We start from the raw sequence: 25098 nt of genomic DNA on the forward strand, positions 1-25098 counted from the left end.
AAAATATGAAACTTGACACTGTGTTTTAAGCCTTTTGACGTGTTACATAGAGGGGGGAATGACCTTAGAAATGTTCTCTTCTAGTTCCTTCTCCCTCTACACTCTCTGCAATATCCTGGCAGCCCTTCCGTGTATTCTTTCAGGGACAAGAACTGTGCCTCACCAAGAGTTCCCAAGTCACTTCTGCTTGCTAGAAGGTTCTTCCTTTGATTAAGCTGTATTCTGCCTTCTTGAGGCTCACACAGCCATTATAGTTGAATGGTGCTGGAGGAAGCAGAGCTTTTACCTGCTGCAGAAGTGGCAAGTAATAGATGTTTGAAGGGCAGTGGGAAAAATTGTGTTACTGGTCGGTTGACTAGGTGAGCTATGGGGTTGGGAGGGTTTAAAGCTCTGGTTTCCAACTGTACAAGACCCGTGTCAACTGGGCATCCCATAAATACTTGTTGAATAGAATGTAATTTTATATGATGATTTCGCTTTCTACTTCTTTCTCTTCTTTTTTTTTGAGAAGCCTCGAGATAAAAGTTTGGCCCAAGGAGGACTAAGGGTCTTAACCCCAAATGCCCCTCGTTCTGTCACCTTCCAAAGGCTCTCCTTTTGTTGGGGCCTCAGCCAGGGTTCCCCCCGCTGTGGAGGGTGTGAGCAGGTTTAACTAGGAACAGACAATTCTTTTTTTTATTTGGAACAGGCAATTCTTATGCTTTATTAGCAGGCTTCGTTACCAGGCAAGGTCCCTGTGCCATGGGGACTCCCTCCAAACTCTTATTGACATAATGAAGAACTCTTTCATTATTTTAGACTCCTGAAGGCAGAATTCTTCTTCAGAACAAAGACAAAGACAGTAAGGCCACAATGCAAAGGAATTCCCTCAGCGCTTAACAGCTAATTGGACAATTTTCTGCAATTATTATTATGCCTGGAAATAATCTCCTTACAGCCTCACTCATTGCTTGTAAACTTTCTTTGAGATGGGAATCTTTTAAATTATGCTGTCAAGTTTGATATGCTGAAATTAGATTTTTTCCTTTTCCTTAACAAGGTGCTTGCTGTCCCCAAGCAGCCTGAACATTGGTTCCATGGCAAACTTATATTTGGCAGGTAAATAAGCAGGCACTGGTTCCAGTAAAACCTGTAGTTCAGCAGTGATTCTACTGAAACCTAAGGTTTAAGAAGAGTTGAGCAAACTCAAACTGAACCTCTTTTTTAGACTATTGAAAAAGATGGTTAACCATCTCATTTCTCTTTTCTCCTGAAAATTCATGCATTTTGTCTGAGCCGGGAGAGTGGTAGATTTTGTATTCTCTAGGTTTGCAGATAAAAGGGAGGGAGAGGGCTTCCCTGGTGGCGCAGTGGTTGAGAGTCCGCCTGCCAATTCAGGGGACACGGGTTCGTGTCCTGATCCTCGCGGAGCGGCTGGGCCCGTGAGCCATGGCCGCTGAGCCTGCGCGTCCGGAGCCTGCGCGTCCGGAGCCTGTGCTCCGCAACGGGAGAGGCCACAACAGTGAGAGGCCTGCGTACCGCAAAAAAAAAAAAAAAAGGGAGGGAGAATCTGTCTGGGGGCAATTCCAGATTCAATTGGTGGACTGAAATGGAATTAATTTTTGGGCACAGTTGTAAAGTAGGGTGTCTCTGTGTCCCTTTTCACTCCTTATCCCCTCCTCTGTGCTTACCCCTTTTCTCCTCCAGCGTATCATCTCTTCATGAACATTCCTGTCCCAAACCCGACACTCATTGTGTAGAAGGAGTCTACCATCTGCCATTTTCATTCTATTTTGAAAGCCAAAGACATTTTTTTTAACATCTTTATTGGAGTATAATTGCTCCACAATGGTGTGTTAGTTTCTGCTTTATAACAAAGTGAACCAGCTATACACATACATATATCCCCATATCCCCTCCCTCTTGCGTCTCCCTCCCACCCTCCCTACCCCACCCCCTCTAGGTGGTCACAAAGCACCGACCTGATCTCCCTGTGCTATGCGGCTGCTTCCCACTAGCTATCTGTTTTACGTTTGGTAGTATATATAAGTCCATGCCACTCTCACAGTTCGTCCCAGTTTACCCTTCCCCCTCCCCGTGTCCTCAAGTCCATTCTCTATGTCTGTGTCTTTATTCCTGTCCTACTCCTAGGTTCTTCAGAACCACTTTTTGGTGTTTTTTTTTTTAGATTCCATATATATGTGTTAGCATATGGTATCTGTTTTTCTCTTTCTGACTTACTTCACTCTGTATGACAGACTCTAGGTCCATCCACCTCACTACAAATAACTCAATTTTGTTTCTTTTTATGGCTGAGTAATATTCCATTGTATATATGTGCCATATCTTCTTTATCCATTCATCTGTCGATGGACACTTAGGTTGCTTCCATGTCCTGGCTATTGTAAATAGAACTGCAATGAATATTGTGGTACATGACTCTTTTTGAATTATGGTTTTCTCAGGGTATATGCCCAGTAGTGGGATTGCTGGGTCATATGGTAGTTCTATTTTTAGTTTTTTAAGGAACCTCCATACTGTTCTCCATAGTGGCTGTATCAATTTACATTCCCACCAACAGTGCAAGAGGGTTTCCTTTTCTCCACACCCTCTTCAGCATTTATTGTTTGTAGATTTTTTGTTGATGGCCACTCTGACTGGTGTGAGGTAATACCTCATTGTGGTTTTGATTTGCATTTCTGTAATGATTAGTGATGTTGAGCATTCTTTCATGTGTTTATTGGAGATCTGTATATCTTCTTTGGAGAAATGCAAAAGACATTTTTTTTTTTTGCGGTACGTGGGCCTCTCACTGTTGCAGCCTCTCCCGTTGCGGAGCACAGGCTCCGGACGCGCAGGCTTAGCGGCCATGGCTCACAGGCCCAGCCACTCCGCGGCATGTGGGATCTTCCTGGACCGGGGCACGAACCTGTGTCCCCTGCATCGGCAGGCGGACTCTCAACTACTGCGCCACCAAGGAGGCCCGCAAAAGACATTTTTGACTGCCTCAGAGGTATTTGCACTATTAAGCAAGTCCAGTGAATGTAGTAGAATACAGTAGAAAGTAGGATTGGTTGGGTGCTGATTACCTGGATTTTTATCCTGACTTTGCAATTGAATAGCTGTGTGACCTGGGATAAGTCACTTTACCTCTCTGGACTTGAGTTTTACCATCTGTAAGGAAATTGGAAACATGATCTCTGTTATTCCTTCTCGACATATAAATCTGTGAATTCAAAGCATGGTGGGAGCATGGATCCATCATTTTCTCATGGGGGAAACTCTTGAAATGATTTCATCCTCTATTCTGGTTAGAGGGTAGTCTTTTATATTATGAGAGGTGAAAGGTTTTCAGATGTGATCTGGGTAGGAAGGGGAATTAACGCTTACTGAGTATTTGGTTTGTGCCAGCCAGGTGCTAGATAGTTCATTATATGTTCTCACTAAGCTAAGCTTGGCAGGGAGGTTTAGTCTAAGTGATTTGGTCAAGTTCACACAGCTACAAAGCCACAGACCAAACTTAGCCTCCTGGCCTTATGACTTGGCTCCAGCAGGCATAGATCCTTTTCATCTCCATACTGCTGACCCCACCCACCGTACATCCACATTTTTCTCCTCCTTATGTCAATATTTTTATTTCATAGCGAAAACAGATGCCACATGCCTGGGGACAGTTGGTGGCTGGTTAGACTCTGCTTTTAGGTCAGTGCAGTTTTGAAAGATGAAATTTTAAGGCAGAATTTTATAAAAGATTCCTTTAAAGGATTCATTTATATTGTTTTTAAGGTTGAGATTGCTAGTAGAAAGGGACCCTATCGAACTGCATGGGAGGGTTGCCCTTCAAGCACCTCATGTTTACTTTTTGTTGAACCTGACACACTGTGTAACTGTCTTTGTGCTCCTCTGTGTGTGTGTGTGTGTGTGCGCGCACGCGCGTGTGCATGCAAGCGCCTATCATGTTCTTAATCTCTAATATATATCCTGATGAATTGTGCAAACTTAAGACTATTAATCAACAGAAAAATCAATAAATACCTTCTATAGTAAGATTCATGGAGATGCTTATTTTCGTATTGTGTTCCTAAATGTTGTCATCATTATCAGCATCATTGTCTCCTCAACGTTCCAACAGCTTTTTGATCGTCCCTTTTTTTTTAACAGATATCATTTTGTGTTGTAATTCTCTTGATCTCTGTTTTACCTTCTCTTTCTATGCAATTTAACCCCTGACTGAGTGAATGAAGAAATGAAGTTGATGTTATGTATCAAAAATTCCTGAAAGTGAGAGGGGTTATATAACGGACATTTATCTGCTACCATAAAGGTTAAAATAATGTCATCTATTTATACTTGCATGCATGACACCTTTTATGGCACCTACAGGGAACAAATTAAGGTATTGTTCCTCACTTTTGCTTATATATGGAAACCAAGATGTTGGAGGCTGTGGGTGCTGTTTGTTCTAGCTTTGGGAGAGAAGAATCAGTTTCCAATTGTCCTCTCTTCTCCCCATTTCGTACTATCTGTCTAGTCGTGTGGAGGGTGGTGGTCAAGGATTTATGAGCTCATGGACATCTGTGCATGTTTTTGGAGTGGGGCTACCTAAGTTTGAATCCTCACTCTGATGGAATTACTGTTTTCTGAATCTCAGGTTGTCTCCTCTGTGAAATGGGATGGTAATAATCAGGGTTGTTGTGTGAGCTGACTGGTTAATCCAAGTATAGAGCCAGGCATCCTCCCCTGGCACCAAGTAAATCTTCCACTAATGTCAGCTCTCTTTTTTTTGGCTGCGCGTTGCTGCGTGCGGGCTTTCTCTAGTTGTGGCTAGCGGGGGCTACTCTTCATTGCGGTGTGTGGGCTTCTCATTGTGGTGGCTTCTCGTTGTGGAGCATGAGCTCTAGGTGTGCAGGCTTCAGTAGTTGTGTCACATGGGCTCAGTAGTTGTAGCTTGCAGGCTCAGTAGTTGTGGCACACAGGCTTAGTTGCTCCACGGCATGTGGGATCTTCCTGGACCAGGGCTTGAATCCGTGTCTCCTGCATTGGCAGGCGGATTCTTAACCACTGCACCACCAGGGAAGTCCCTCTCATTTTGTTTTTAATGTATAGATGTATTATTAGTAGTAGTAGTAGTAGCAGCGGTAGTAGTAAAGTATAAGTTCTTGGTGAGGAAGTATGATCACCATGTTGATATCTATGTAACCTCTACGTTTCCTTTGTGATATTTATGAATAGCTAAGAAGAGGGAGAGGAGAGGAGTTTGTTATACTCCTGTTTCCATGGAGGGCTTCACAGAAAAGGTGACAAGTCCCACAGTTTGGAAAGGGCTGTGTCCATGGGGAGGAACTGTGTGTGTAATGAGGTGTAGAGTCAGCCTGTGGGGAGTGAGAGAGGAGGACAGGTTAGGAATGGCAGGGGCAACAGAAAAGAGCCCCCCGCCCCAACACTGGGCATCCCAGCAATCTCCCTATTTTGAATAATAAAACACTTTTTTCCTTTTAGCCTTCCTGCCACCTACCTGTGGAAAGTGGCTCAGTGTTAACAATAAAAGGTATGGGCATTACCTGTCCATAGACATTTAGTGAGTGCCCTGAGCACAACATGATTGTAGCCTGGTACTCTGGGGGTGAGGGGTTGGGGGTGAAGGTAGATAAGGTAAGTTCTCTATTCTCATGTTCCTGCCAGTTATAAGGCAGAAAGGTAAGATATAGGTACAGGTAATATATAATGTAGAAGTGATCAGTAACACAAAAGATTCAAAAATAACATTACCTGGGATTTTAGAGGAGGGATAAAAGCACCTTAAACTTGGGATAGGAGACAGGAATCTGGAAGGTTTGTTTCAAGGAGGGGGTAGAATGTTAGCTGGTCTTTAATGGTGGGAGTTGGGAGTTGTGGGTCCTGAGGGGCAGTGGGCAGGGATTCCCAGCTGCCTGGAATGGAGTATGTATGAAGGAACTGGGGCCTCCTGTGAGTGCAGCAAGGAAACTGATATAGCCATATCTCATCTAGGGTCTGTGATAATTAGTAAGAGTTTTCCTGAACCTATTTTTGCTATAATAAAAGGGGGGAGGGGTTGAGAGCTAAAGCATTCTCAGTATTCAGAGTTAAATGTTAACTCCTTTGTGTAGTTAACGACTAACTTATTCTTTCCTATGCAAAAGAAAAAAAAAAGAGAGGGAGAGAACAATGCATTAACCACCTAATTTTTTTAAAAAATTGCGGTTTACTTGTGTGGTTGCTTATTTTCAAGGTAATACATATGTAGCGATTATAAAGATGTGTGCAAACTTGAACAACAGCAGACACACCTTCGTAAGTTCCCTGTGTGGCTTCTGCAGGGTTCTCAGAGAGTTAGCTATTTTCGAACACATTCCTAGTTTAGCCATTAGAAAATTATGGGTTTTATTTGTATAAACTCAGCAGCTAAAATAGCATTTCCAGAAAGGTGGGTGAGCTCATCGCCCTCTGAACCAGGCAGGTTAATGACCTGCCCAGTATTGTTCACGCGGGCCAGTGCTGGCTGACTTCACCAGCAGTTCCACTTGAAGGGAGACATTGTTTCTTAGGCTGCATTTGTTAGATGCTTTCCTCTCTGCACACCAGCCCTTGCTGAACGTGCTAGCAGTCTCTGAATGTACAAGCCCTGCGCATACTTTATGAAAGCAAAGAGCAGGTAGACCTGGAAATGTATGCAAAGTACTCTCTGCACAGCTGTCTGAGGCCCCCAGCCAAGAAAAAGATGTAAACACCTTTATCCCCACACTTTTACACGAACTGCCTATGGAAGCTCCCCAGTGAGAGAGCTTCTTACTCCTACCACTTTTAAATGTCAGTGACCAAACAGCCTGGGAACATGAATAACTTAAGCATGAGGTGCTTTTGCTGGTGATTCTGATGACTTTTCAAGAAGAATAATGGTAAAGTATGGAATGGAGGTATGCAGGGGAAGGGGATTAGGGATTGTAGAATTTGTATTTGCTGTGAGAAATGAAAATATACCGTGGTGTTGAACTTTAAGAACTTAGGATATTACCTGCATAACGTTCAGTTTGGTGAAGGAATAAATGGCTGGATGAGATGTCGAGTGCTAGGGCAAGGTGGCTAGAAAAGTAAGAGGCAGATGGTGGGTGAAACACCTTTGATTATACCAATAACGGTGAATGGGTTTGACTCTGAAGATGCTATTCTGCATACAATCAATGGAGAAAGAAGAGCAATGTAGTTTTAGAAAGTCAAATTGAATGCTCTTCAGAATGAGTGCCAAATAGAATCCTGGTATATTGGTTCTGGCCTCTTTTAAATGAGTGATTTTTGCATTATCCTCTCCTTCCACTATGCTTATCTAGAGTACTGTTTAATTTTTATTACTAGGCTAATCCCTGTATTAAAGACATAAGACCTTTCATCTGTAGGTAGGAGAATAGGTGTTTGAGGTGAACTTTCTTCAGGGTTCTGTCCTTACTGCAGAAAAACCTAATTCACTCCTTACTGCAGAAAAACCTAATTCACTGTTGAGTGGATTGAAACTGCTGATGCTAATTTAGAAATCCGTTTGCCAGATTCAGGTGACTCTGATAAGACTTTTGTTCTTTACAATCTTATGTGTTTGTGCGTGCATTCTTGGGAAGATTGCTGCTGGGTAGTGTTGCATGTCAGAGATGAGGGAAGTTTAGTTATTAACCCCACGTAGAGGGTAAAGGGGGTGCAATAGGCAGACTGTGGAATGAGGAAAGGGCCAGGTTGAAACATTTCCAAAAGGTATTTTTGTTGTTTATACTTGTTAATTATTAATATTAATTATTGATGAAAAGCAGTTTTGAGTTACATGCCACACATTGTTTAGGAATAAATTATCACATTTCTTATCTGGAACTATAGTAGATATTAAACTGTTTCAAATAATCAATATGTATTAATTTAGCAAGATTTTCCCCCTCCTTCAACATTAAAGACAAAAATTCATTAATTTCTGACTCATAAAGAGTTTTTGTGAAAGTGTGCTCTTCCCTCAGCTTTGGGTGGCTTTTAACACTAAATGAGTATGTTAAGAACTTTAACCAAATTAGGTCAATAATTAAAAAGTATCTTTAGAACAAAGTATATATTTTATGAAAGACACATAGATAATACATAAGGCTTTGTAGGTTAAAATTGCCAAATTAGTTGTGAGTATCGTGCTTTGTCTCAAATATCTGAGCGTTTTCAGATATGCACTCTATGATCATCTTAGTTTCTTGGAAATGAGCTTTTTAGGCATTTCCATATTTTGTGGTTTATCATATAGGTTTAAGTGAAGTATATTTTGTTCAAATTCCAGTGGGCAGAGATGTGCAGGATTGAAGACAGCTCTGCGAGTCAGAACTGGCTGATGATCATAGTCTGTGTATGTGTGTGTGTGGGGGGGAATTGGGGGTAGAAGGAGAAGAGGGGAGGAGAGAGAGGAGAGAAAGAGAGGTTGAGATTGAAGGTCTCTCAGACAGAAAAGGAATTGACATGACTTGGAGACCTTGCTCTCACAGTCAGGCTATAAAAGCCAATGTTTAATTCTTAGGTATTACAGGCTTTTTGAATGTTATTAAGATTCATTTTAGCCTCAGTCTTAAGGACTGTGTATTGGGCTTCCTGTGGCCTTTACTCATTCTGATCATTTGGTTCTACTATGTAATAGCATAGCAGTCACAGCATTGGCAACCCAAAGAGTTGTTTGATTGAGAAAATAGCACGCACAGTTGAACCATCTCTGGGGTTTGCTGGCGGTGTATTTTCCCAGTAAGGAGAAGTTGTAATAGTGGCTTGAAAACCTTACCTAAGGTGGAGTAAGTAGTCTGATCCTGGATCAGTTCATTCTCTCTGTCATCTGAAAAACTTGCCCACTGACCTCATCCATAGCTCGGTGTTTGATCTCTGTGAGAAATTGATTCACCACTTTTCACAGCCCCAATCTAAGATTCTCTGGGGGATCTGGAAAAGTCTGCCTTACCTTTATGAAGGTTATGGCCATTTAAACCTTGCTTTTGATGGGCTCATTTCATTTTGGGAAGAAAAATTCTGCATTTGTGAAAAATGAGAGACACTTGGCTTTTTCAAGGGAGCTGACAGCTATTGGTTTCTCCAGAGAGGATTACTGGTGAAGACAGTTATGAAGAGAACAAGTAACTCTTTTAAATGAACAGCATGTTCTTGCTTAAATATTTCCCAGAACAATTCTAAAGATATATAATACAGGTAAGTTTTATGTTCTCATTGTGAATTATGTTTACAAGAAATAAAAATAGGATTAGAATCATAGAGGAGGAAAAGCTTTTTTGTACCGGTGTCTTATATTTTACATGTCATGAATTCTAACCATTTATAAAATTATCTGGTTTCTTGCCCCTACTCACGGTTGATGTTTTTCTTCCTCTTTTTCCATCTAGAGAACTTTGAATTATTTTTATTCGTAAGTGAAAAATGTATTACAGCTTTATTTCCTTTTATTAATAATTCCTTCTTGCCCTTAACCACATCTCTGACTTTTTGGCATGTTAAAGTCCAATGAGCTCATGCTTAATCATGTATAAACAACCATCTAATTATTTGGTTTTGAATTTTCATTTGACCAACTAAACAAAATTGACACAGAAAAGAGAAACCTGACAACCTCCCTGTCTTTGGATACCTGGCCTTTCTCTCCCTCACTGTCTATTCTTGCATTTAGTAAAATGCGTGTTAAAACTTATCAAAAAATCAGTTTGCATTTGCCAAGTTTCTGAGGTAAAATTGTTCTTTTCAAGGCTACGTGTCAAAAAACAAGTCAGTTAAGCTGAATTATATGTCTTTTTTACAAATTTTTTTCGGACTCCATTCTTTCCTCCTCTAGAGGGAGGTGTTACTAGAATTCCTTGTGCTACTGGTGTCAGATGACAGAGCATCCAGTATTCATGAGGCAAGATTTCTCAATCTTTATCCCCTTACTTTCTCTACTGAAGTACAATATATTACAAGGATACCAGTTGCCACATCTTCCCACCCTCCCCCGGACCACTGTGACTAACACATTTTTGAAAGAAGATAGTGGGAAAGTCTTTCCAAACAAAGGTGCTTACTGTGTTTAAAGAGGAAGGAAGTTGTCCATTCCCTTTTTTTCTCATTGGCTTGGTCCTAGAATTAGAACATGGAGCAAAATCTCTTCTGAAATTTGCAATGGTTTTACCATAGCTAGCTTGCTGTGTTTGAAAGCAGAAGACCAAAGAAAAGATAACTCCCTTTATTATTATTTTTTCTGGATTCTTCACAAGATCAGTACCTAGGAGAGTAGGTTTGGTTATCTAGTACCTAATAGCTATAAGAGAGAAGAAAGGAAAGGGATACCTTTGAAATTTGGTGAAAGTGATTTATTTTCTCACTTTCTTCAGCCTTAAGATATAACTTGATTTCTCAAAGTACTATGACTCTGAAGCATGCATATCTCTAAGTGCTAAAATTTGTGTAATTTTATTAAACTTACTATCTAAGTAGGTTTATTTAGAAGCAAATTATAGACTCCATTTTGAAAATTTAGACTTAGAATGATCACGCTAAGGTGATTGCCTAAACAGTTTTCTTTATTGAAAATATTTTAGCAATACCTTTATAATTTTTCTGCTCATTGTAAGTAGCTAATATTACCCAGTGATTCACAGGTATTTATGTAATATTTTATTTCAAACTGTAGATTTGTATCAAGGTTCATGTTCCTCTCGTTGTGCAAGAAGATCATAGTGAGACTTCTGCCTTTCCTTGTTATTTTTGTTTTGTTATGGGTGTTTAGAACAAAGAGAAGAACAAATTCCAGCAGACTTTATATTTTGGTTCAGCTGGAGCAGTCAAAAGAGGGAGGTATCTAACCACCAAATCAAGGCCTTTACTTAATTGACATTTGGAGAATTGGGGAGGAATTTTATTTCTCTCCTTTCCATTTACATTTAAAGCCATAGGAATTTTTTATGTTGCTTATGATTTGTTATTAATTCTCTTCTAAGAATTTGTAAATTATTTAGGAAATGTTTTTGATTCAGCTAGCATTCGACTTTTTATTCACATTTATTTTCAGCTTTCATATTCAAATTCAGGTAAATAATAATACTCCTTAAAAAAAGTATTACTTTAGGGAGAACATAAGCACCACTTTTTTTTTTTTAATTGAATGAAAGATTCTCTGACGTCTATAGTGCTTTACAGTTTTCAAAAGTTGTTACATGATTTCATATAATCCCACAGTAACCTTTTTTCCCCTACCCCTATGTTGCTCCTCCCCCCTTCCCAGTTCCCACTGGTAACCACTAGTTTGTTCTCTATGTCTGTGAGTCTGCTTCTTTTTTGTTTTATTCACTACTTTGTTGCATTTTTAGATTACACATGTAAGTAATATATAATATTTGTCTTTCTCTGTCTGACTTACTTCACTTAGCATAATGCCTTCCAAGTCCATCCATGTTGCTGCAAATGGTAAAATTTCATTCTTTTTTATGGCTGAGTAATATTCCAGTGTGTGTGTGTGTGTGTGTGTGTGTGTGTGTGTGTGTGTGTGTGTACCATATCCTCTTTATCCGTTCACCTGATGATAGACACTTAGGTTGCTTCCATACCTTGGTAGTTGTAAATAGTGCTGCTGTGAACATTGGGGTGCATGTATCTTTTCGAATTAGTGTTTTTTGTGGGGGTTTTTTTGGATATATACCCAGGGAGTGGAATTGCTGGGTCATATGGTAGTTCTGTTTTTAGTTTTTTGGGGGGACCTCCGTACTGTTTTCCACAGTGGCTGCACCAATTTACATTCCCACCAACAGTGTAGGAGGGTTCCCTTTTCTCCATATCCTCGCCAACATTTGTTATTTGTGTTCTTTTTGATGATAGTTATTCTGATAGGTGTGAGGTGATAGCTCATTGTGGTCTTGATTTGCATTTCCCTGATGATTAGCGATGTTGAGGGTCTTTTCATGTACCTGTTGGCCATCTACATTTCCTCTTTGGAAACATGTCTATTCAATTCTTCTGCCCAGTTTTTGATCAGGTTGTTTGTTGTTTTGATGTTGGGTTGTATGAGCTGTTTATATATGTTGAATATTAATCCCTTATCAGTCATATCATTTGCAAATATTTTCTCCCATTCAATATATTGTCTTTTCATTTTGGCGATGGTTTCCTTTGCTGTGCAAAAGCTTTTAAGTTTATTTAGGTCCCATTTGTTTATTTTTGCTTTTGTTACCTTTGCTTTAGGAGATGGCTCCAAAAAGAATTATAAGCACTACTTTTAATTTAGATCTTTTTCATACTGGCATCAATCTGTATTATGATTGCTTTTTTGTTTTGATGAGAAAGAATTTGGGTTGGAATTGGTGTTCTTTTTTGTTTGACCTAATTTCATTATTATTAATTCAGTTATTGTTGATATAGTGTCTGAATTAGCACCTGTAGGATATAGAGATAAAACAGTCACAATTACTTTAATGCTAACTCATGCCCCAATTATATTTACAGAAGTGCTTAGATTACTCTAGTTCTCTTGTAAGTTCAAAAATGGCATTAAATAAAAGAAACACAGGGAACTTGCACTATGTAGGCCTTAGTCAGATTGTCTGTGTGTTGAGACTTGTGATGTTAAAATTTTTAAAAATATTTTGGTAGTTCGGGTAATGTTATGTAATTTTACACAGTGACAGGTTTCAAGTTGCTTGAGCCAAAGGGTAGATATTTCAGCTTTCCAATCTCTCCAGTTTTAATTGAATCTATAGTGGATGTGACTTACTCTACCAACTCAGGTATAAATGAAAGCGTTCTTTAAATTATTTCCTTTAATTGAAAACAAATCAGACTCTAGTACCCTGAAATTTAATCTCAGTCATTGTCGGTTGGAGTACCTAACACCTTGCCAGAGAGACGAGATCCCAGGGTCTTTGTGCAGAGCAGAATATACCAAGAGCTTTTCTGGTTCTTGGTCCAGGTTGATGCTGAGGTGCCTGCTGACCAAGCCCACATGGCCTCTAGAAGTCTGCTCCTTGTGCATTGCTTGGGCACAGAAAGCTTTGCCAAGAGCTGAAGAGCTGGGAGCCCCTAGACCTAGAGCCTGGCCTTTGGACATTTGCCATTGCAGACATTCTCTTCACCCTCACTGCCTTCTCTGAGAGCTGCCTCACTACCTGGGGGACTGTCAAACTGATGTTCTTCCCAGACTTTGGGCAATCTCCCTTCTCCTGGCTTTCTCTTCATAGGTACTCAGAGCACTTGGGTAATCTCAGTGGATTTAGGCCTCCCCACAGGACTAGAAGAAAGGACGAAATCAAGCAGCGTCTACTTTTAGCCCTTTTATAATAACTACCCTGAGACAGAGGAGCACAAAATACAAGTAGTAGCTCAACAAATTTTCTTGCATATACCTGGGCTGCTGAATGGACTTTGGAGCCCAGAGTCAAGAATCTAAAGCCTAGAAGCAAAAGATATCTGGTTGATGAGACAGTTGAACAACCTGTGTGACTTCTGGATGCAGGAAGCCGGGCATTTTCTGGTTCTTAGAAATATGGGTGACTTGATTTTTAGTATAAGAGAATGTAATCTCCATAACTGCCATTTCTTTGGGTCGGATGCTTCTGGGCATCTCATCAGAACTTGCAAGCCTGTGTAGAATATGTAACAGAAAAAAATTATGATATGTATGTATCTCTTTGGACAGTTCTGCAGAATTACTGTTTGGTGGAAAACAAGTTAGCTTAGTAGCTTTTAGTGATGGCTGTTTAAGTTGTGACTTTTAGATACTAAGAAGTTATCTCTGTTATGAAGGATCGAATGGGATTTTCCCTTGGAACCAGCTTTTAGGTCCTAAAAAAAAGTTCCATTGATTTGCATTGACTGCCTTAGACTACTCTCCCTTCGTGTCAAGTCATGTGTGTGTGCAGGGAGTAAGGAGAGATGCAGCAAACTAATAATATTTCCAGCTGTTCAGGAACTTAGAGATAAGGACGTATCAACAGTTGTGTTCACCAGGGATCTCTGTCTTTCTTTCTCATATATCACAACTCACACTTAAGAGGGAACTTCTCAATTTTATTTGTGTCCTTGAACTATATTTGCCTTAGAAGTCATATTCTTTATTCATTCACCCAACAAGTATTTGTTGAGCACCTCCTCTCTGACAGGGGTCCCAGTCATTGTTCCATACAATGAGAGGTCTTTCCAGTGGGCAGCTTTGCCATTTCTCTTCCAGTCTCTGTTTTTAGTTGACCTAGAGGGGAAAAGCAGCTTAGGGAAAACACAATGTTAATTTATGGAGAAGGGTCTGGAATCTAGTACTTCTTACAGTCCCTTCAACAACCCTCTTATTTTTTTTCTTCATAAGATAATTTGGGGTTACTCTGTCCCTTTTATTCACCTCTGCTCAACCTGGTCCAGGCCTTGTCACTGCATCCTGAGCTCAAAGCAACATCTTCCTACCTTGCTCTGCTTTCTTATGTGCTGAAAATAGTGAAATTGTCTTCTTCATAGTCCCTCATCACGTCACACTCATGCTTAAAAGCCTACTATAGTTCTTTTGGAGGGCCTAGCCTTAGAGGGCCTGTGTAATCTAAGAATGCTTTAATAAGAGCATGAATACCTAAGGCTTATAGAGTACTTACTGTGTGCTGGACACTATTCTAAGTGCTTACATATTTTGACCTATTAGTTCTCCAAACAGCCTTATGAAGGTAGATACAATGATCATCCCCATTTTCTAGGTGAGGAAACAGAGGCACAGAGAGGTTAAGGAACTTGCCCAAGGTCACAGAGCTGGTAAGTGAAGCCATTTTGGCTCTAGCATCTCCATCCTTTACCACTTCCCCATGCTGCCTCCGTATGCCTTCATAGTACATTTCCTCACTTCACTTTGGCAAACCCCCTTTTTGTACCGTCCTCTGCCCTCTGGCCATTAAAAGGCTCAGATCAGGTTTCACCTCCTCCACCAAGCCTCCTCCAGTTTAACAGATCTTTTTCTTGTTTGATCTATCTCTTTGCTCAGCATATGGCAACTCAGTTTAAGATTGGGTGTTTCCTCCTGTCAGAATGGCCATCTTCAAAAAGAACACAAATAACAAATGTTGGCGAGGATATGGAGAAAAGGGAACCCTCCTACACTGCAAATTGGGGCAGCCACTGTGGAAAACAGTATGGAGTTTCCCCAAAAAACTAAAAATAGAACTACCGTATGACCCAGCAATTCCACTCCTGGGTATATATTCAAAAAAACCCCAAAAACACTTATTTGAAAAGATATATGCACCCCAGTGTTCACAGCAGCACTATTTACAACTGCCAAGGTATGGAAGCAACCTAAGTGTCTATCATCAGGTGAATGGGTAAAGAAGATATGGTGCACACAGACACACACACACAGACACACACACACAATGGAATATTACTCAGCCATAAAAAGAATGAAATTTTGCCATTTGCAGCAATGTGAATGGACTTGGGGGGCATTATGCTAAATGAAATAAGTGAGACAGAGAAAGACAAATATTGTATGATATCACTTATATGTGGAATATAAAAATACAACAAACTAGTGAATAAAACAAAAAAGAAGCAGGCTCACAGATATAGAGAACAAGCTAGTGGTTACCAGTGGGAAGGGGGGGGGCAATATAGGGGTAGGGGAAATAAGGTTGTTATGAGATTATATGAAATTATGTGTGTGAAACTTTTGAAAATTGTAAAACACTATAAATTTTAAAGAATCTTGTATTGAATTAAGAAAGAGATTGGGTGTTTCCTAATTTTTTCATGTGTTGATTAAAACTCTTTCCATCTGGTCGGAAGCTCTTTAGGGGAAAACCCAATGGCCTAGGACTCCATTAGTACAGCACAGCACCAAGCTCACAGGTGGTGCTTAATAAATGTGACCTGTTCATGGGCTTTGGGAAACTCAGGTAGTTTTCTCCCATTAAGTATGCTTCCTTCCTCCTTTTTTTTTCTCATCCTTTCTTATATTTGTGCAAGTCCTATTTTTATAGAGTAAGTATAATTTCACCTTGAATTCATATATTTTCACAGATTAATCCCATGTGTAAGCCTTGATGTAAGCCTACTAAATTAGATGGTAAGCAAGAATTGTTTAACCCATCTGTGTATCTACACTCCCTAGAGTATATACTATAGCACAGAGCAGGGGCACAATAAAGGAATACCTGATCAGTGAGACAGAATTACTGAACTATGCCAGTACTGGTATTTCAGTTTTTCAGAGTAATGGTTTGCTTGTTTAACAAATATATCCACTCTCTTCTCATGGGATTGTTAGAAAATTTGTCCAGGGAAAAGCAGTAAGATGTGCTTACATTTCCTCTTTGGTTTTCTAGGCTAATTGTTGGTGAACTTTATTTAACACTCTTGCTATACTAAGAGTCTCAATGGAGCAAAGCAGCTTTCAGTTAACTTGGCAAATCATTACAAGAGAGAACAGAAGGGTCAGCATAAGCACTCTGTACTAATTAGTTGATAATTGATGTACAATAGCTGACTGATGGGACTTTAGAATATAAACTTTGGGAATGCTGTTTAATATATCTTTACATCTTTATGAGGTGGTTTGGAGCTATGTGTTCTTAATAGTTATCAGGAGTGCCCAGTGGTGGGGAGCAAGACTGAGACTTCATGTCCAGGAATCCAGGGCACTGAGTGGTTCAGAAAGGAATATGATATTTTTTAATCTCTTGGAGTATAAATACGATTCCATTTAATGCAGGGATAAAATAAAAATGAGTAATGCTGTTGATTCCATACTTTGTGGCCAACATTCCTGAATACTGACTAAGGTTAGAAGAGTGTTAGTGTGAAAGTTATATTGTTTCTGGGATAAACTTGGTAGGTTTCCTGAGGGCAGAGTGGTGGGAGATTGCCCAATTCGTGGGAATCTTCATTAATCTGGGTTAGGATTTAATCTATTTATTATCTGGGATCAAGTAATTAATTTCAGATTGGAGTTACAAAAATAGCCTTTATATGACCTCCTCCTCCTTTTTAAACTTGATCTTCTAAATCTTTATCAACCAATTATATAATCCATAAATTACTCTTAACTTGCTTCCCTAACCGTTGCCTTCTTACACTGTCATTTACTACCACATGGGCTTCTCCTCATTGTTTGTCCAGCTTCTGGTTCATGTACTCCTCCATCCTCTCTCCCCATCTCCACCAGATTAATCTTGGGTGAACTTGGCTTCTAGTGGGATGCACCACTATCTATAGCACAGGGTCCCAGGTGCATGTCAGCAGGCCAGTTACACCAGCATCATCTGGCTTAGTTGGTTTGAAGTGAAGCCTATGAATTTGCATTTTTGGAAAGCTTTCCTGGTGACCCTAATGTGCAGCCAGGTTTGGAGCCATTGGTGAATACATAATGTCCAGTTGTTAAATCAGGCCCACCAGGCTGACTAAACAAGTCCTCTAAGTCTGTCTTCTCCCTTTTTTCTGGTCAAGCCCCCTCATGCAGGCAACCCTGACTTCTCTTCATTTCCCTAGCACATACCACGCCTCCTCCCTTCTGTTTCTGTGTCCACACCTTACTATTTCCTTCCCATTCGTGTGCTCGTTTTTCCTTCATGTTTTACCTCATTGTTTTCTAAAGAGTGTTCTTTAGTATGCGAGTCTTGGTTGAGTCATAGGGGGAAAAAAGTACCCTAAACAAATATATTTTGCATATTATTTGCTCCTCTGGGAGATTTATTATCAGCATTTGCAATTTTTAAAGGCTCTGAGAAGACCTGTAGTAAAGAGATATGTTTAACTTTGTTATATTAGAGTTTCCCAAAGCTATTTGACTATGGATCTCTCCATGACCCCACCTTATTTGTTATCACCGAATGCCTTTGGACTTCCTGAAGACCTTTGGGAAATGCCTTTTTGGTTAAAATTGTTCTTCTTCAGTGAATTATCTGGTAAATAGTGATTTCCACCTTTTCTGAACTCCTGTCTCTATGATTCAGTCTCATGCTTTATTCTGTACAGTCTAGTATCATTATCTGATTGTTCCTAGATGAGTGCATCTAATCTCTACGGAGATGTAAGCTCCATGGAGGCAGGATGCTCTACTCAGTAGTCCTTACCTCTCATAAGTTTTGTGCAGTTTCGAGCATTTGTAACATGCACGGAATTTAAATGCTTTGCCCCTGAATAAGGAAGCCAGCTATTTCATTCTGATTCTCATCCTTTGGTGTTCTTAGTCATCTACCCCTGCCTTAACTGTATTTCAGAGTAACACACTACAGAGTCACATGTATTCATGGTTGTCACTACTGTATTTCAGCAGTAAAACATTACAAATTTGACAAAACACTGTATAGCAAGCCTAGTATGTCTAGTATGCAAGAATATCTTATTCCTAGTTCTAAGGAGGAATATGAATGAAAGCTGGGGAGAGTCTAAGAGTAAGATAAGATGGGAGTGAGGAAAGGCCTGAAGTCTGGAGTCCATCGATGGGAGGATAAGTCTACTGTGTGTTGAGTGGAAGACCTTGGGTCAGGAGGTATCAGCATGCCATCCTTGGTCACTCAGGAAAAGAGGTGCTAGAAATATCAGAAAGGTACCAGAAATGAGTTTATAATGTATTTATTAAGTGCCAGGCCCTAAATATATTACACATATTAGATCATTTAATCCTCAGAACAACTCAATGATGTAAGTACTAGTATTAACCCTATTTTAGAGATCAGAACACTGAGGTACAGAAAGCTTGAGTAATTTGCCCAAGGTCCCGTGGCCATTCAGTGGTGGAGCTAGGGTACAAATCCATGCTTTTAACTATTGTGCTGTGTGCTGTTACCTCTCACTTCTTTTCTTTCTCTGATTTTCTACTTTTCCATCAACCTTCAGTGCCTGGGTGTCCATTGATATACTATTCCATTCTTGAAGTTCCATCTCAGCAAAACCTTTCCTTGAAATGCATGATCCTGGATTCGAAAACAGTTGCTCTAAAGGGTGTTATTGGGATAATTAGTAATATTTGACTATAAATTGTGTATTATGTACTAGCACTATATCATTGCTAAATGTCTTGAATTTGATGATTGTGTTATGATTATGTATTTAGGGGTGAAGGGCATAAAATCTATGGCTTATTATTAAATAGTTCAACAAATTAATGATAATTAAAACAATAATCTTATATATACAGAGATGGATAGATGAATAGATAGATCAACAGATGGAATTTATCAATTGATAAATTAAATAAAGAGGATTCATGTACTACTTACAACTATTCTGTAGGTTTGAAATGTTTTAAAGTGAAAGATTGGGAAGAAAACCCTGATCCTTAGAGATGGTAAAGCATATAATAATATATACTAACCCTTTCAGTCCTCATAACAACCCTGTATTAGGTACTATTAACTGTCGTGATTTTAGGGACAGGATACTGAGGCACAGAGACTTTTAAGGACCTTGCTCAGTGTTGCACAGCCAGTGGGTGGGTGAGACAGAACTCAAATCCTGATATGCGTTATTTCTGTTTCCAAAACACTCTGCATATGTGTTAGGTTGAACTATATAGAAACTGCTCTTATTTGATCATGTTTGACCTGTAAAGAAAGACATTTCATATGACCCAACCTAGGAGCAGGGATCTCTTTTATATAATGGTTGCTTTGGTATTCCTCTTCATGGGCAGACTGTGGGCTCTGTGGGGGGGTGGGACTCTGTCTATCTTGCTCACCATTGTCTCCAAGGACTGCCCAGTTCATGGTTGGCATTTGATTAGTGTCAGTTGATGAACAATACAATAAAAAAAAGTTGATTACTTCTCCCTACCCCCCTCCCATATATATATATATATATATATGCTATTTCTGTTCCCCCATATCTCTGTCATTTTTAGAGGAACCAGTGGATAAACATAAATCAGTCTGAAAGTTGCAGCCTCAGCAGGGGTAATTGCAACATAGTCAACTATTTGACTTCAAGAGAACTCTTTCAACTAATGAAGATGTTAATTAAAAACATGCCCCTGCTAAGATGACCTCTCAGTTCAGGAAATGCAAAACGTTTGCGCTCCCCACCAGCATGCAGTGATTTTGGCTAGAATGTATGTAGTACTCAGAATGCCATCCACTCGAATCCTTATTTGAGCAGTAAACACATTTTTAAGAAACACTGTACAGTCTCTAAAAATAAGCAAAATGAAAACCAGCATACAAGTAGTTGGCACATCTGGTAGTCAGAAAAGTTGTACAGTTTGTTTTCAGGGAATGACAAGCCAAGGAATGTTCAGACTTGGCCAGCTGAAAACTTTTCTTCTATCTGTGATGACACCTGGTTTTAAAAAAGTTGGCTCCAGGCTCAAAGCAGAAAGAAATGGGTAGAGAATTAAATAGTATCATTTACTTGTATCTTGTTTTGTGCAAGGAATTATAAAGAACTGTTTTCTTCTTACTTCAAGAAAGAGAATGTAGCAAAAAAAAAAAAAGCGATGACAGGCATGAACAATAATAACAACAACTACAACAAAAATTGCAGCTAACATCTATCAAGTACCTACTATGCCCTAGGCAACATGTGAAGTCCTTTACGTGTGTAATTAATACTAGATGCACAATAACACCTTATAAAGTGGTGTTACTTTTATTCCCATTTTACAGATGAGAACACATAGAGATAAACACAAATATTTAAGTAATTTGCCCAAGTCACACAACCAGCCTGGGTTGGGGGTTCCCAAGCAGGCTGTCTCCAGAGCCCATACTACAATGCATTACACAATTCTGAGCAGTCTGGAGGTGTTCATTCTGTCTGGCATTATGAAAAAAAATTGGAGTTAGATGGTTGCATTAAGCACAGTGGTTCTTGGTCAGACTGTTATTTGCCTCCCTGTGTGAGAGTGATGATGCCATTTTACAGAACATTCTTACAGCTGCTCCACAAACATAAAGTGTTCCCAAGAAATTTACCGTATAGCTTCGTGCTAAACGTATGTGATAGTCAGAAGCTGTCACTCCTCTATGGTTAGATGAGGCTCAAGTTGACCAGTGAATTTGGGAGTAGAAGGTGTTATAGTGAAAATGATGGAGACACTGGGGAGGGGAAGATTAATGTTTCTTTATTACAGACGGAGAAAATACTGTGAATGTGAGGATCCAGGGTATAGGGTTACAAGGGCAGCCTTGACCAGTGTAAAATTCTAGTCCAGGGAGATAGATTTATAGTTACTACTCCCGCAGCTTCATCTTCCATTCAGACCTAGTTAGCCACACTGTGGAGAAACATCAAAGGATTGACTTAGTTTGAGTCTGTTTTTGAAAAATGGCACTGTTTTAGACAAGAAGACCAGGAGGGCTTCAGTGGAAATAATGTGTATTTAATATCATGTATAACTATCTTTTATTTTCATTCATTCATTCTTAGCTTCATTGACAGACTTTATTGTGTACTGTATAGGCCCTGGGCTAGGTGCTGAGGAAGCAGCGATATCTCAGACAAGAGCTTTGTCTTTAAAAAGCAATGAAGTATAAACGGATGACAGGCATGTAAACATTTCCGTTCCCTGAAGGTGCTGAGGCAAATGTGTTACGAAAGACTGTGGGGGAACGAAAAGAAGAATTGGTCAGATTTGCCCAGTTGGCAGTGGGGGAGAGGAAGTCACAGAGAAGATGACCTTTGAATCAAGACCTTGAAGACAGAGGTGCTCCTAGGTAGACAAGTTAGAGTAAGGCTGTGCCAAGCAGAGAGAAAAGCAGGAACAAGAAAAGGGCTAAAATAATTTTTTCAGCAATCTTATTGGTATTTATCTATGCTAAGGTTTGCATTATTTTCACATCGGATTATCTCTGAAATATTAACACCATGTACTAGTTTATTGTTCTTACTGGTATATAAAATAATGGTATGACATAATATATGGCATCTAAGATTTGATGAAATAATGTATTAGTATGCTTTGACACCAAGTAGTATTTGTTGGGTGTGCTGTTCTAGCTGCTAATATGTCTTTGTTTTAGAGGTAGATATTAATACCATTTTATGGTGAAGGAAACAGGCATGAAACGAATGAGTTCCTTAGATGAATATGTGACACTGAATTTGACAGAATACCTGACATCTAATGTTGCTTTTAGTAGCAGTGGCTGATAGGGATAGAACCTGGGGATAGGATTCAAGTGTCTTATATACTGGGCTAGGGTATGAACCATTACACTGCCTTTATCCAAGGTAAAAAGGGGGTTTGAAAAGCAAATCACATGTAGCTTGTTGGAATTTATAAAGATATTAAGTCTATGATCATTGCACAAAAATGTACCCACTACTTTTAGTGTCAAGATGAAGCCCTGATGGTACAGTGTTATATGAGTTATGAAAACAGAGAGACTATCATCTATAACTGATCTTTCAAGGCACAAGAAGATGCATCAGATAGAAGCTGCAGGAAGAGGGGAAGGTTCCGGTTTGTGTATCTGAAAAAAAAAATCAGACAGAAATTTCTTTTGGACCTTTCTTGGATCTTGGAAAGTATCCAAGGAAGAAACTAAGCATCCAGCACCTAAACTTAAGGACACAGGTGCCATGAAAATACACTCTTGTAGACTCTGTTTCTGCTCTGTCAGTAAATCCCTGTGTGATTTACTGACACAAGTCAGTTACCATTTGATTTTAGTTTCCCAGAGGGCTGGACTAGAGAAGGCTTCCTGCTAGCTAAAGATGCTGTGACTCTCCTAGCACTTTGGAGATGTGGTTTCATTGATGAGAGCATTGGTGATTACTCTAAGGTCTTGTTTATCCTTAGTTTGTGGGCTTTTGGAATAGAATGTTACAAAAGATGAAGAAGTCATTTTTTTGGCTATTAACCTAATTTTTGAGAAGACAAAATAAAAAATTATACTCCTTAGGGCTAAGGAAAGTTACCGTGATGCTTTTCTACTACTTTGATCCCAAATATATCAACGAGCAAGATGGGGAATTTGGTGAGAAAATTTTAGAGCCAATTTGCCAGAAAAACCTGAGATCATATTTATTTTGATTTATTTGAAATGGGAACTGAGACTGGACCAGGTAGTTTGCAAAAACTGTTTGAAAAAGTATATCCATGCAAAAAGAATGTCTAGAATGATTCAACCACTGTTATTATTTTTTATAAATGAGTCATGGCAGTGTTTACCTTTCTCCTCTTTGCTCTTCACGTTTCTGTAATGGCACAGATTCTTGATGGTTTCTTTTTTTTCTTTCCCTTCTGGGATATGTACCAAATTTTACTACGTTCGAAGATTGTTACTAATGAAATGAAAAATTTATGTCAAATTTGGTTAACATGCTACTTTTAGAATGAATGTTTTGTTTAGGGTTCTCTCATCTTGATTTTTAAAAAATTGGGTGTATGTCCAATGAAAATATATTAGGATGAAGAGGAAAAATAAAGATTGGAGAGACACAGCCAGTCTATATCCTTTTAAAGAGGCATTTTGGAAGACCAGACTTGGAATGAAATGAACCAGTTAAACAAGTTTTTTTCAGGAGTGTCAACTTTCCTTGCTGGGTCATTCAAGATATTAGCTATTCTAGAAAAAACATGGTTTGATACAAGTAATCCCATCTACTTACCACCTTAACCCTTTAGGTAAAGAGATGATAAAATATGATTCTTAATATAACTGGACACTTCTATATAGAAGAAGCAAAATGTAAGCATATTTTGTATGAGTGGTGATTATAGAAGGGTTTCTATTGTAGCATTATGGATTTTTCATCGGAATTAGAGAAAGCTTTTTTCTATCACTAATACTGGAAAAAAAAAAAAAAAGGTGATCCAAGGACTGTCTCTAAAGATGAGTCCTGATATAAGTGTGCACATATGTGTATTTACTGATTTCTGATATAAGGGACATGAAAGCTAACCTGATTCGTTTGTTTTTAGGGGCTCTTGGCTTTGGGCCTCAGTGCAAGTCCATTGGAAAAGGCAGCTGCAACAATCTAGTGGTCACCAGCAGTCCCATGATGGTTCAGCGACTGGGACCCATTTCACCACCAGCAAGCCAGGTCTCTACAGCATGCAACCAGATCAGTCCTAGCTTACAGAGGGCAATGAATGCAGCCAACCTGAATATACCTCCTTCAGATACCAGGTCTCAAGTTACTTTTTTTTTTCCCCTTCTTATGGTATAATCACGCCCATGACTGTTTTTCCTTTCCTTACTGAATGCATGCCCACACAACACACACACACACACACACACACACACACACACTCAAGCAGCTCTTTTAATTTGAGCTTTGTAGGGGAATGTGTATAAAAACTGTGTGTGCCATAATATCATCTTAATTGGGAAGAATGGTTTAATACCTGCTGGCTTACAGTGTGAGTGAAATTAAGGCGCACTTTGAGATTTTGGGGCCTCTGTGACTAAATACCAGTGTGTTAATCTGTTGATTCCTGGTGAAGCAGGTCATATCATGGCCTAGAAAGATAAAGATGTTCCATGCGCATCCATCTTAGCTGCTCGTTTTTCAGTGTTAGGAGTTGCAGCATCCTAAGGCTGCTTTCCAGTTGTTTTGTCTGTCCAGCCATACATTCACCCATCTAACCAAGTATCTTAAATATTTATGGTCCTGCATAATGTAATAGTTGAAGTTTAGGGAGATAGTTGAAAAAGTAAAGATAGAAATCATGAATTTCAAGACTTTATGATGCGTCTAGGAAGACATACTTTCGTGTGTGAGTTCCATAACATTTCAACACAATGTCTGATTAGGTGCTGGAATAAGTAGGTCCAATAAATGCTATACATCTATCTCCATGGGAGATAATTGAATAGGGAAATTACCTTCTCAAACAAATTTTTATATTTCTTAAGGTCGATATTACAGGGGACATAAAACCAAACTACTGTACAAAGTATAAGGTCTATTTCTATGTTTGAAATGAATTATTTCATCTTCTGTAAGTAGTCTTCTTGGAGAAATACAATCCAAAGTTTTTGCCTCAGTCCCGGATCTGTTGTAACTGTGATTTTGCGAAGGAATTGGACCTCTCTTCTGTGGACCTCTGTTCCTCTTCTTGGGGGACTGGAATCTGCTGAGATGCCTTGTAGTTCTGGGTTTCTTCCTCTTGTTCCTCCCCTTCCTTTTTCTTTTCCTCTTATCCCCCTTTCC

The 25098-nt window shown here is 39.4% G+C and overlaps 1 protein-coding gene across 3 annotated transcripts in view; it reads left to right on the top strand.

Annotated features, from left to right (window-relative positions):
• The window catches only part of GLIS3 (GLIS family zinc finger 3), a 499285-nt gene that overhangs the window by 140821 nt on the left and 333366 nt on the right, over positions 1–25098 (top strand). For all 3 annotated transcript variants that reach the window (XM_089913241.1, XM_089913242.1, XM_022573610.3), the window contains exon 2: positions 23864–24071. In XM_089913241.1, the coding sequence (XP_089769367.1) occupies positions 23864–24071 (208 nt within the window). The remainder of the gene's footprint in view (positions 1–23863; positions 24072–25098) is intronic.

The sequence above is a fragment of the Delphinapterus leucas genome, chromosome 6 (genome assembly GCF_059928025.1).
Source record: "Delphinapterus leucas isolate spDelLeu-1000000601 "Yukka" chromosome 6, BTC_Dleu_Yukka2, whole genome shotgun sequence".
NCBI classification, from domain to species: domain Eukaryota; kingdom Metazoa; phylum Chordata; class Mammalia; order Artiodactyla; family Monodontidae; genus Delphinapterus; species Delphinapterus leucas.